At 43.6% G+C, this 14,259-nt stretch overlaps 1 protein-coding gene across 2 annotated transcripts in view; it reads left to right on the forward strand.

The window, feature by feature from the left end:
• Positions 1-3,833, forward strand: part of EFNB2 (ephrin B2) — a 44,708-nt gene extending 40,875 nt beyond the window's left edge. Inside the window, exon 5 of one of the 2 annotated variants that reach the window (XM_029210115.1) lies at positions 1,288-3,833. In XM_029210115.1, the coding sequence (XP_029065948.1) occupies positions 1,288-1,691 (404 nt within the window). In that variant the 3' untranslated portion in view covers positions 1,692-3,833. The remainder of the gene's footprint in view (positions 1-1,287) is intronic. The other variant, XM_029210116.1, reaches the window with a different exon arrangement.
• The last annotated feature ends 10,426 nt before the right edge of the window (positions 3,834-14,259 follow it).

The following is a 14,259-nucleotide window of genomic DNA, read 5'->3' on the forward strand; positions in this document are numbered from 1 at the left end:
TGATTGATCCTCTTCTACATTCAAGATGGTAACATCTTAAAATGTTGCGTAACGCCACATTTTTCAGGTGGTTTCGTCAAAATTTTTTTTTCACATTTTCAGTGTAGAATAATATATTAAACGGATTCCTGGCAGAAGTTTAGAATACTGGATAAAATTGACTGCCGTTTAACTTCGGTTTTTTAGCGGTCTTTGAACAAATAGCTATGTGTTTGTTACCACGGGAATGAATTTTTTATATGGTGGTCGCTGAGCAGACGTCAGCAGTTCCATATTAGGGATCCGCATGCCTAGTTGGTAGTTGTGCGAATTTAGCATCTGTAGCAATATTCCATCTCTTTCCAGGCTTCAAGGAGGAAAGTTGTTATTTCTAACTTTCAATGACAAGATGTGTCAAATTCTTATGACAAACTGATAAATGGATAATATAATGATGCCAGGCAATTTTTTAGTGCTTAACATTTGGGTTGGCAGTCTGTTCTGTGTGAGAGTTTTCTGCTGCCTTCCAAATATATTTTAAGTGTAAATCAAATAATACAAACGAGTTACGGGTTGAACGTTTTCCCAGGCCCCATCCCTCTTTGCAAGCTCTCCAGCCAGCCGTCGGCAGGGCTTGTCTTTAAAGGCAGGCGGTTTGGATATTCCCATGAAGCCACGGTAGCCAGAGAGGGCACGAGAACAGCATGGCCTGGGCGGCAGATGCTGACCTGGAGAATCGGCCGCTTCCCTTCTTCCTCCTGGTGGTGGCCGCAGGCTGGCTGACCTGGGTTAAGACGTGGGGCAAGATCAAGGGCTGGCTGTCACAACCTGTCCACACAGCTGATGGATGATGATGTATAGAAGGGAAGCAATGAGGTCTGGGAGCAGCATCAAAGTCCCACCTGGAGTCCCATCTCCCCGATGGCTGGCTTCTGCCGTTTGCATTTAGCTATTTTTTTAAATTGAAGTATAACTGATTTACAATGCCGTGTTAGTTTCAGGTGTACGGCACACTGATTCAGTTATATATATATATATATATATATATATTCAGTTATGTATAGATATATTAGATATTCAGTTATATATACACACATATATTCTTTTTCCGATTCTTTTCCCTTATAAGTTATTACAAAATATTGAGTAGAATTCCCGGTGCTCTACAGTAGGTCCTTGTTGGTTATCTCTTTTATATATAGTAGTGTGTATCTGTTAATTCCCAACCTCCTAAATCTATCCCTGCATTTAGCTATTAAACGAGGCGCTTGGTTTGCCAGTCTAGCTGACAGGGAAGTCTCTGGCCAGCCAGCAGCCGGCCAGCCCCGGCGAGAGCAGTGACTCTTCCGGCTGCTCTTTCCCACCCCCTGCAGGTTCCAGCACAGACGGCAACAGCGCCGGACATTCTGGGAACAATATCCTGGGTTCCGAAGTGGCCTTATTCGCAGGGATTGCTTCAGGGTGCATCATCTTCATCGTCATCATCATCACGCTGGTGGTCCTGTTGCTCAAGTATCGGAGACGGCACCGCAAGCACTCGCCGCAGCACACGGCCACGCTGTCGCTCAGCACGCTGGCCACGCCCAAGCGCGGCGGCAACAACAACGGCTCGGAGCCCAGCGACATCATCATCCCGCTGCGGACTGCGGACAGTGTCTTCTGCCCTCACTACGAGAAGGTCAGCGGGGACTACGGGCATCCCGTGTACATAGTCCAGGAGATGCCACCGCAGAGCCCGGCGAACATTTACTACAAGGTCTGAGCCTCGGCGGTGCCTTCGCTTTCCCGGAGGAAACTTACTGTCCCGCTGCCGCCCGCGGAGGGTCCGAGGCCCCCTGTGTCTGCGACGGACTGGCGCACAGCGGGGAGAGGGGACACTCCTTCTCGGGAGAGCCCTGTGGAGTCGGACAGCTTACTAGTCTGTAGCGTTTCGGCCACGGTGACGAAGGATGCGCCCTGGCAGCTGGAAGACTCGCGTGGAAGATGCGTGTGGGGACCGCGCGCGCCCCGCCCCTCTCCTCTTCTGGGTACCAGGGGCGTTCGGGCCTCCGCAGGAGCCGAGGGGAGACAGAGCGGTCGGTGGGCGGGAGCATCCCGGGCAGGTGTCCCGGGTCCCCCAGGCTGCTGGGCCTGGAAAGGCCGTCCTCCGCCTCGGGCGTGGCCCTTCCCCCCGAGCTGCACCCCGGACTTGTCTTGTCGCACAGACTCTGGCCGCGTGAGGCTCTCGGAGAGCGCTAGCTTTTAGTCCTCACTGTTGCACACACTCCTGTCATCCAGGGCGCTGCAGGCCTTCACATGAGATTTCTTCTCACGCCACACTCCGTATCACTAATGAGACATTAATAACGTTTGGCGTCCCCTGCTTCATCTGTTTGCAGCAGCTACCGCCGAATGGGCGATACAAGGATAGAAATTTTGTTTGCTAATAAGGAGCCTTCCAGTCAGATACTAGGCTGTCAGCCCGGGAAGGTGAGGAGTTCACGGGAGGGAGGGCCGGGGGAAAGGCCGCCTGCAAAGGCAGTTCAGCGCTGCCACCTCTGACACAGAGTTGGGAGGGAAAACTCCAATTAGATAGCACAGCACTTTGGTTTTGCTAAGATTTTAAGAGGCAAGTAGGAGACACAACGACACACACGGTAGATTAGGGTGCATTTGAAGGAATTCACTCTTATCAAAGAGCAATGCACAGGAAAAAAAGAAAAAGAAATAGTCCCTCTACGCTGGGTGGAACAAAGGGGCATTGTTGGTAGAGGGCCAGGCTTGGAGGGATGGATGGACACCGGCAGGACTCTCGTGGTACTGGCAATAGGATGTACAGCGGTGAAGCTGTAGGAAAGTCGTCGGTCTGCTTTGGGTGATGTTTAAGGCAGACTCAGCTGCTATACTTATCACATTTTATTCAACACAGGGAGAGCATTTAGGAGATTAGCAGAGAGCCAAATCTGACCTAGAAGTTTAAAAGCCAAAGGTCACACAGGCTGTAATTCCATCATCATCGACGTTATTAAGGCATTCTCATATATAAAAGGTAGGTCAGACTCCCCGGCCCCCCCAATGCCCCTTCCCCGCCGCTCCCTTCCCCACTGCGCCTTAGGACACTTTGGTTTATGGCGGTGCTGTCCTGGCCGCGAGGGCCAAGGGGTAGGTACTGAGCGAGGCCACAGCTCGGGGCCCTGTATCAAGGTGAGGCACACATGGCAAACCTCTTAGAGTCCCGAGGACCGAAATAAATTATGATGTCGAGGGGGAGAAGGAAGGTAGGATGTATTTATAATAGATATATAGAACACAAGGGATATAAAGTGAAAGATTTTTACTAATATATATTTTAAGATTGCACACAATCCACACCAGAAGATGGGAAATTCATTTGTGGCGATTAAGTGGTCCCAATGCTCCGTGCTTTAAAAAAAAAAAAATTGGACAGCTACTTCTGGGAAAAACAACATCACTCCAAAAATAACAATAATGGGAGCAAACACAAAAATAACCCAGTCCTCTGAAGGCATCTTGCGTCACCGTAGATTAGGAAATGCAAGCCCCAAATACCAGGAAATCGGTGTTACTGCATCGTTTTCGACAATGACAAGATGTACCGGCATTTATTTTCTGTGCTGTGTTTTCCCTTGCCCTGTGGGCTGAAGTGTTCGCTAGAATCCACCGGGTCACATCGAGGGGGTTTCAGCTGAAAGTTCACCCTGACCCCCTTCCTTCCTCTCTCCCCCTCCCCTCACCCCCTCCCTTCTGGGAAAAGAAGTGAGTAAACAGGAAACCTACTTTTTATGTGCTATGCAAAATAGACATCTTTTAACATAGTCCTGTTACTATGGTAACACTTTGCTTTCTGAATTGGGAGAAAAGAATAAACGTAGCAACAGCATTTTAAGGTTCTCAAACCTCCAGTGAATACCTGCAAAAATGAGTCGTCACAGAAATTCTTCTCTATTTCCTGAACCTGAAAATGATGTTGGTCCAAAGTGCGTGTGTGTATGCGTGAGTGGGTGTGTGGTATACGTGTATATATATGTATAATATATATCTACAATATATATTATATATATCTATATCATATTTCTGTGGAAGGTTGCCATGGTGATCGGCCACAGTACATATGTAATTCTTTCCATCACCCTAACCTCTCCTGTACGTGCATTCATACAAGATTTTCTTGTGAGCCATCAAAAATTACCTTTAGGGTGGGGGAGAGGGGCAAGAAGGGGAAAAATGGGAAATAGTCTGATTTTAATGAAATCAAAGGTGTGTATCATCGGTTGGCTACATTTTGGGTATATGCTAAACTGTGAAAAATCAGATGAATTGTTGAAGAGTTGCCTGCAAGCAATTGACCAGTGTTCTGTACGTCTGTTTTGTGTGTGGTGCAGAATATGACAATCTACCAACTGTCCCTTTATTTGAAGTTGGTTCAGCTTTGGAAAGTTACTGTAAATGCCTTCCTTGTATTCTCATCCCTAGTCATCCGACTTTGGAATTTGCACCATAATGTTTAAGTGAAGATGCTGTAAATAGGTTCAGATTTTACTGTATATGGATTTGGGGTGTTACAGTAGCCTTATTCACCTTTTTAATAAAAATACACATGAAAACAAGACAGAAATGGCTTTTCTTACCCAGATTGTGTACATAGAGCAATGTTGGTTTTTTATAAAGTCTAAGCAAGATGTTTTGTATAAAATCTGAATTTTGCAATGTATTTAGCTACAGCTTGTTAAACGGCAGTGTCATTCCCCTTTGCACTGTAATGAGGAAAAAAAATGGTATAAAAGGTTGCCAAATTGCTGCATATTTGTGCCGTAATTATGTACCATGAATATTTATTTAAAATTTCGTTGTCCAATTTGTAAGTAACGCAGTATTATGCTTGAGTTATAAATATTTTTTCTTTTCTTTGTTTTATTTTGATAGCCTGTCATAAGTTTTTGATCTGCTTTAGTTCCACATTGCAGTTAGCCCCCCGAAAATGAAATCCGTGAAGTCACATTCCAAATCTGTTTCAAACTGAATTTGTTCTTAAAAAAATAAAATACTTTTTTCCTATGGAAAAAGCGCCTTCAAAGTATTTTCCTTTCCTTCTTGTTTTCTTTTCCTTTTTCTTTCTTTTTCGTTTGTTATTTTAATTTGCCTTCTCTGTTTCTCTGTGATTACAGTTATCAAGACCCTTCTGCCCACGGGCATGTGTATGCCCATTTTTCAAATCAGGCCGTGCACACAGGTGAAGGGTAATCTTGCGGTGTTGCAGCATGAGCCCAGTGGTTTCCCCATAAATCTTTTGAACTCACGTTTTAGCATAAAGTTTTATAAAATCCTCTTCGTCCTGAGCAGTTTGACCTGCACTGAGTGAAAGTAGCCAGGAGAAGAAGAGGGACTTTTATCCCAACGCTTAGTTCAAGATGATCTAGTTTCCATTCAAGCAGAGCAGTTTGCTATCGACTGCTTTACTTTTCTTCACAAAATAATCCCAGGAGGAAGGAAAAAGTCTTAACGTACCGTAACATGGGTGAAAGCGTGTGTTGTGATACTGGATTGAGGCAAGTCAGGGGCCAGTGGTGAATTTAACCACCCTTTTCATTGTTGCCTTCCTGGGGAAAGTGACCAGGTGCCCTGAGTGTTTTCCCCACTCTTGTTGTCTTTGAGGTCTTAAGATTGATCATCGGACACCCACCCTCATCTTCCTATGAGATCTGAGGGCAGAGCTGTGGTCACGGCAGAAGCAACTACTAGTCACCATGAAGTGCCCAGATCTCTAGCTGCATTAACTCTGGTTAATCCTTACCTTAAGGAGTGAAGTATTTTAGGTTGGGAGGATGAGAAAGGGCCCCTGAAGTAAGGAGCCAGAGATTGTTCCAGCCCTGACTGATTTGCCCAAGATCACAGCCCCAGTAAATGAAGAATCTGTGTGTTTCAAAAGCCCCTCAGGAGATTCTCATGAAAGACTGCATCTCTGCAGCACTGGCCCAGCAGACTTGTACTAAAAGAATGTTTGTCGAACAAATGCTCTCCTTCCAAAAACCGAAAACAAAATTCTCCAGAGGCCCGCAGTTTCAGCTGATGCTTGAATAGTAGTTTCATTTTCTCCATCACATTATTTCACTGTCCCTAACCGCCCGTTCGCTGCAAATCCAAGTTTCGGGGCACGGTATACAGCCACGTCACTAAGCTGAATGCTGGACCCCACCTACCAGGGTCACAAATGATTAGTCTGAGTAAACGAAAACAATGACGAAATATTGCATTTACAACTTTGACTTCGTGACCCCTGTTACGATTTAAGTGTCATCTTTTCCACCTTGTTTTTGAAACCACACTTTCCCAACTGAATAAGCCAACCTCAACTGAGAAGAATAAAATGTGCCCGTTGTTTATTCTTTTCAACCAGCGAAAAGGAATCTCACGTACAGAAACTTCTCGCAGAGGTTGTAAAAGCAGCCGCTCCTCGTTTTGTTTGAAAAGTGGCCCTGCTGTTGAAACATCCCTGCCCTGCGTTGCTAAGTGTTGACCGGCCAGCTGGTAACTCTTCGGAACATCTCTCACTGTTGTCCATTTCCTTTTCGGTGAAAACAGTTTGCCCGTTCAAACACTGTGATAAAGGTTCACAATGGAAATGAGAAAAAAAATCAATAAAATATCAGTGTCAGGACTCTGCAGCTTGCTGTCAGTCTCTGGACCCAACCCAGAGAAGAATCAGCGAAAGAAGAAAACAAATAAAACCCAGGGGCTTCCCTGGTGGCGCAGTGGTTGAGAGTCCGCCTGCCGATGCAGGGGACGCGGATTCGTGCCCCGGTCCGGGAAGATCCCACATGCCGCGGAGCAGCTGGGCCCATGAGCCATGGCCGCTGAGCCTGCGCGTCCGGAGCCTGTGCTCCACAACGGGAGAGGCCACAACGGTGAGAGGCCCACGTACCGCAAAAAATAATAACGTAAAATAAAACCCAGAGGAGTAAAACTGACTTCCTATTATATGCAGAAAAGGATGATTACCCCACTTTTTGGTTGGGTAGCAAATAGGTCTTCAGGTGGTCCAAAAGGAGACATAATTGCTTCTGTAGTACAGAGGACTTGGATGTTCTTTTGTTTCTGTTTTCAATGAATTTGGGATTATGTTTGTGATATTTACACAATAGACGTCCTCGAAGGCAAATGTTCTGTGTTGTAATAGAAGAGTATTTCCTACCCCTCATTTTTCCAGGTAGAGAATGATTTATCAAAGATTGGGGGGATATTAAAATATTGTATTTTTGTAGTAAAGTATAGCATACCAGGGAGACGAATCAATTTTTTAGTGATTAAACTGTGCCCCCAAAGCTGAAGATATATTCATCTCAAGATTTTTATACTGTGGTAAACGGACTGACTAATGGAACCTCTTAGAAACAATTCTTCATATGGAGTTAATTATATTTTATTTTATTAAATATCTTTATTAGAATATAATTGCCCTACGATGTTGTGTTAGTTCCTGCTGTACAGCAAAGTGAATCAGCCATATGTACACATATATCCCCATATCCCCTCCCTCTTGAGCCTCCCTCCCACCCTCCCTATCCCACCCCTCTAGGTGGTCACAAAACAGCGAGCTGAGTTGATAGTGTATATATGTCAATGCTACTCTCTCACTTTGTCCCAGCTTCCCCTTAATTATATTTTAAGAAACAGCCAACCTCCTCACAAAAAATCTCCAGAGACATAAGTACACAGCTTGAGAAATAATGATACCCACACAGTTTATGGACAATCATAAATTGTTGATAAATGTGTCCAATGAATGAAAGTGAGACCTGGCTTCCTGCTCTCTTCCTGCTACTGTTGTCTCCATGGCCTTTTAGCAAATTGCTTTGTGTTCTGCACCCCAGATCCTCACCTATAAAGCGAGAGGGTGGGCCTCCAACACACTGAAGGTTACTTTCAACTTTTTATAGGATTTGAAGCAAAGCCATCAGTCTTTTCAGCTGTTCAAAAGCATCTCGATGCAAGCTTCTATTTGTCCTGGCATCCTACGGGCAAAACTCTGAAGACTGTTCACAGCCAAACCCCACCCCGCTTTGGGCTGCACTTGACCGTTCACCCCCTCCGCATCAAGAGCCCGCATCCGGACTCTGAGCTCTGCTGTTCTCCACCCCTTCCTTGCATTAAATCTCAGAAAGATCCAATAACTAAGCATCTACACATACTGATTGAACTGGGAGCCCTGTTCTTGTGTTTTCAGGCTTTTATCCATAATTTTTAAGTACAGGCGCACCTCAGAGATATTTCAGGTTTGGGTCCAAACCAAAACAAAGCAAATACCGCAATAAAGCGAGTCACATGAATTGTTTGAGTTTCCAGTGCATACAAACGTTATATTTACACTATACTGTAGTCTAGTAAGTGTGCAATAGCATTATGTCTTAAAAAATGTATAGACCTTAATTTAAAAATTGCTTTATGGCTAAAAAAAAAAAGGCCAACACAATTATAATAGTAACATCAAAGATCACTGACCACAAATCACCATAACAAATACAACAATAATGAAAAAGTTTGAAATATTGTAAGAATTACCAAAATGTAACATAGAGACATGAAGTGAGCAAATGCTGTTAGAAAAATGGCTCCGATAGACTTGCTTGACTGAGGGTTGCCCCAAACCTTCAGTTTGTAAAACAGGCAAGCCAAGCGCAGTGAAACGAGGCATGCCTGTAACTCTTTTGTCTTTATTTAAAAACATTGTCAGGACACTGCAAGCAGGCCCCCAGTTTCTATTTAAACATTTCTCGAGGGTCCACCAGGGGCCAGGCAATGTGTTAGCTGTTGGCAATGTTCTCTTCCACCAGTTAAATGAGCCCAAGTTTGCTTTGTCTTCCCTGCACTTGAGATTCATTTGTTTACTAGTCATCCTTTCCACACTGGTATCTGGAACACATCCTTATTATTTATACCTCCTTTATTATTTACACCTCTGAATCTGTAGTCTGTGGCAAAGAACTGCCTGACTAAAAAAACATCCTTTGGTTGATAATGGAACTATTATTTCCTAAGTGCCATTCATGCTTAATAAAGAGATTAGAGTTTTTGTGAGTGTTTTGTTGTTAAAGCCATCGTGGCTCTATCTTAAAAAGTTCAAGAACAGTAGAGGAGATACACGTCATCAAAGAAAACTGCTTAAAATCGACTGAAACCTTAAGCCAAACACAAGACGCCTCTGAGGTATATCACTGTTGTATAGTAGCTTCATTAATGCAACGTGAAAGGAAAACCAAAACAGTAGTGGAGATGAATGTCTAGCTCCAGGATCTCTCAAGTGGGAAAAACAACAACGCTACAGGAAAAGCTCCCAACTTGCTACATCCTTCACTGGAGCCTGTAAGTTATTTGGTCCGTTAGTTTTTATCACCTGGGAAATCTGCATATCACTCAGGATGCTGAGAAAGGTGTAAGAGGTTTCTGTAAACATAACCCCAAATGTCTTTGTTTTACATGTGTAATTTACTGTATTTGGACTCCTTTGCATCCTTTTGATGAAGTGTCATCTGCCTGGGAGAAAGCACACACCCCACGGAACTGGGGACCCCTGTCTGGAACTTCCGGCTCCTTGTATGACCCCCAGGCAAACTGCATAGCTGCCCCTCCCCCGAGGCCATTATCTGCACTTGGATTCTTTGCGACACTCACGGAGACTTCCTAAGGTTGAACTCAGTTACATGCATCTAATTTTGAAGTGTAGCTTATAAAACACAGCAACAAATCAAAAGCTGTTATGTCTGTAGCTCATCCGCAGTGAACACTTAAGACACGAAGGCAGGAGTACCACTGGCTTCAGCCATTCTCAGTGAGAGCCTTTTCATCAGACTCTGGTCCAAGACACTAACAAGAGGCCCACCCAGGGCTTCCCTGGTGGCGCAGTGGTTGGGAGTCCGCCTGCCGATGCAGGGGACGCGGGTTTGTGCCCCGGTCCGGGAAGATCCCACGTGCCGCGGGGCGGCTGGGCCCGTGAGCCATGGCCGCTGAGCCTGCGTGTCCGGAGCTCCGCAACGGGAGAGGCCACAACAGTGAGAGGCCCGCGTACCGCAAAAAAAAAAAAAAAAAAAAAAAAAGAGGCCCACCCAAGCAGGCCCTACACAAGTCTAGAAGCTTCTGTCCAGTGAACACCCACACACACTTAATTCGTTCACTTACCCATCATGCGTCTATTTAGCACTTAATATATGCCAGCCAGCGTCCTAAGCCTTGGAGAGGGCAACATGAAAAACAAGATGCCTCCTATCGGGGACCTCACGGTCCATTCGGCAATTCAAAACTTTCATGAATAAAAATGAAGCATCTCAAACATGTGTAAAGAAAAGAAGTAATAACGATAATAACCAGTCTGTGTGTTATTCCTGGAGCACCTTTTTTAAAACGTATTTGTCCAGTAGTAACCTATGTCTTTGTTACTGTGGTTTGCATTTCTTTCTTTTTAAATCTTTCATTACATATATGCCAAATGGCTGGTTCAGATGCTAAATTTAGCATAACGGTTCTTCAAAACATCTTTGGAGTTTGCTTAAGTGCCTGCCTCTGGCCTTAAAGGGCAAATCAAAACGTTTCCAATTGGTTTCCAGCCCACATTACAAAGTGTATGTGTATTTGAAAGACTGTTTCTTGGCTATAATTGGTAGTTCTCTTGTAGCTAGGTCTGAGGAAAGAATTGCAGCGAGCTTTACGTCTGCTAACAGTAGTGAGCACTGAGCTCAAAAACAGCAGGAAAAAAAATGAAGTGTGAGCATCTGGGATGTTTGCCAGACTGACCTCCAAGTTGCGTGCCGTAGAAGAATTCCAGCCAAGCAGACACAGGGCCCTTCCTGCTGAGACCTGGGTCTCTGCCGTTTAACTTTTCTCCTTATAAAGGAGAGAGGAAAAGATAAGGGGTGCCTACCAACTCCCTTAACTACCTTAGATAAAAATAATGACGGTGTTAATCTCACTGTAATTGACACACACGGCTTCCACCATACTGTTGTCTGAGTGTCAGAAAAAGACAAGGACACGCCACACGTGTTCTTTCCAGGAGCACGTGTGTCAGGTTCATTAAAAGGGTCTCCAGCACGTGGTAGAAGCACCACTCACCACCCAAAGAGGAAGCTACAATTCACTTTGTCAGATGATGGAAAATACCCCTTGATGGTTCCTTCTCTCTGGCCACCTCGGCTCTGCACCATGGGGACAGGGTTTGGCTGCAGCGAAATGAATGTGGGAAATATCAGGGTTTGCATGGAACTCAACGGGCAGGACTCATAAACCTCTGTGTGCAGCATCATCAAGGATGCAGTGAGAGTCAGCTGTCAACTCTGATGGTGGCATACCTGCCTCCCAGAGGATGACCTGGAGGGACATACCTTCTCCGTGAGTCACCACCACCCCAAGGACAAGGACGCAGGAGAGGATGGATTACAGTCCTATGGCTTTTCATCCCCCGTGCATTTGTTTTTAAGAGTTTCCTTTACATTAACTTGAAGATCAGTTTCCAGAAAAGTGTTTGAAACAGGGCAACTGAATTTTCCAAACAGCAGCTCCAGCCAAGCAGGTACCATGTTTATGACAGCAATGAAGCAGTTTGAAGGGTCTGGTTTCGCTTAACAAGGTTGCCCAGCTTTTTATAGGCCTGAACAGAAATCCTTTTAGGGAACTCCTTCCACTAGACCGTTATCACCACTGTTTCCTGTGATATGTCTTGATTTCAGATTTTGATGCCTGATTTCTGACGTTTTAATATGGCAACCTCTAAACTCCATCTACCTCAGAAAGGTAGGAGATTCGTGAAGCTCTCTGTTCTTAGGTGCTAAGCTTTTTATCATTTCATTTCATTTTCCTTAACGTTTTACTTTGAAAATGTTCAGATATCCAGAAAAGTTGAAAGAGCAGAGTTATAGGTCATAAGTTATATGCAGCTATTTGCCTGTGTAGAGGGCCAGTGCCCCTAACCCCTATGTTGTTCAAGGGTCAACTGTACTAATTTGGGGAGTTTAAATGCTTAGAAGTATTTAAGTAATGTTTAAATGCTTGAAAACTCGTCTAAGTGGTTAAACCTGAAAGTTTTCATTTATTAGTTGTTAAAACAATTTGTATATATTTAGAAAAGTGTTCATCACTTACTATCTGAAGAACTATTCATTTGATAAATTTAAAAAAAGAATTAGTACCGTGCTTGCATCTGGGAAAAATTATATTTCCTTTCCCATCCCTTCCTCCATTCCTTAAAGCGACCGTCATAACCAGAATATTGTCTACCTGTTTCGAAAGATATTGTATGTACATACTTGCATCTATCTATCTATCTATATATATATTTTTAAATGATGTCTCTAGAGATCACGCTATTCACACTGTTCATGCTTTTTTGGTAAATAATACATCTAGGAGATCTCTCCTCATTGGTACATTCAGATTCACTTTTTTTCAACCACCACACTTCATTTAAATCATCACCCACTAGCAAAATTTGGTTTTTAAGCTCCTACACACAATACATCATGAGTAATCTCATGGTTAATGGCAGAGACAGTGGGGCTCATCAGGTAATTACATACTCCTCTGTTTTCCTCAGGTTCACTTGCAATTAGGTTGAGGGCAATGGGCCACGATGGGGATGTCGTGTGAAGGACAAAAGAGCAGGTGTGGGATCCCAGGCTCCCTGCCCCCTGCTGCTTCGATAAGGATGTCACGAGTTCTGGAGGGTGCAGCTCAGAGGCGGTGAAGGCTCAGCTGCCTGGGTCCCGAGTCATTGTATGGAGCAGAGCCTCCTGCTGGTCTGCCTTACTTACTGTGCTCTGTGTGTGACGACTCCAGTTTACGCGGTAAGCCAGAAGATCCTGGGCGCTGTCTGTTACCGCAGCGTGTGCTGACCTGCCCTAATTTATACATGCTCACCACTGTGAGGTAGTTTTCCAAGGATATCCTTAAGGTAAATTCCTAGCGGTGAAATTGCTGTACAAAAGGAAATGCACATTTGAAATTTTGATAAATACTGCTGGGTTGCCTTCCAATTTCCTTCCTCTTTTCCTTTTTTTTTTTTTTTTTTTTATGGTGTATCACGTTGATTGATTTGCGTATATTGAAGAATCCTTGCGTTCCCGGAATAAACCCCACTTGATCATGGTGTATGATCCGTTTAATGTGCTGTTGGATTCTGTTTGCTAGTATTTTGTTGAGGATTTTTGCATCTATGTTCATCAGTGATATTGGCCTGTAGTTTTCTTTTTTTGTGACATCTTTGTCTGGTTTTGGTATCAGGGTGATGGTGGCCTCGTAGAATGCGTTTGGGAGTGTTCCTCCCTCTGCTATACTTTGGAAGAGTTTGAGAAGGATAGGTGTTAGCTCTTCTCTAAATGTTTGATAGAATTTGCCTGTGAAGCCATCTGGTCCAGGGCTTTTGTTTGTTGGAAGATTTTTAATCACAGTTTCAATTTCAGTGCTTGTGATTGGTCTGTTCATATTTTCTATTTCTTCCTGATTCAGTCTTGGCAGGTTGTGCATTTCTAAGAATTTGTCCATTTCTTCCAGGTTGTCCATTTTATTGGCATAGAGTTGCTTGTAGTAATCTCTCATGATCTTTTGTATTTCTGCAGTGTCAGTTGTTACTTCTCCTTTTTCATTTCTAATTCTATAGATTTGAGTCTGCTCCCTTTTTTTTCTTGATGAGTCTGGCTAATGGTTTATCAATTTTGTTTATCTTCTCAAAGAACCAGCTTTTAGTTTTATTGATCTTTGCTATCGTTTCCTTCATTTCTTTTTCATTTATTTCTGATCTGATCTTTATGATTTCTTTCCTTCTGCTAACTTTGGGATTTTTTTGTTCTTCTTTCTCTAATTGCTTTAGGTGCAAGGTTAGGTTGTTTATTCGAGATGTTTCCTGTTTCGTAAGGTAGGACTGTATTGCTATAAACTTCCCTCTTAGAACTGCTTTTGCTGCATCCCATAGATTTTTGGGTCATTGTGTCTCCATTGTCATTTGTTTCTAGGTGTTTTTTTATTTGCTCTTTGATTTCTTCAGTGGTCACTTCATTATTAAGTAGTATATTGTTTAGCCTCCATGTGTTTGTTATTTTTTACAGATCTTTTCCTGTAATTGATATCTAGTCTCATAGCGTTGTGGTCGGAAAAGGTACTTGATACAATTTCAATTTTCTTAAATTTACCAAGGCTTGATTTGTGACCTAAGATATGATCTACCCTGGAAAATGTTCCATGAGCACTTGAGAAAAATGTGTATTCTGTTGTTTTTGGATGGAATGTCCTATAAATATCAAT

Source organism: Monodon monoceros, unplaced genomic scaffold, assembly GCF_005190385.1.
Source record: "Monodon monoceros isolate NGI ecotype Baffin Bay Population unplaced genomic scaffold, NGI_Narwhal_1 Super_Scaffold_8, whole genome shotgun sequence".
Taxonomy (NCBI): Eukaryota; Metazoa; Chordata; class Mammalia; order Artiodactyla; family Monodontidae; genus Monodon; species Monodon monoceros.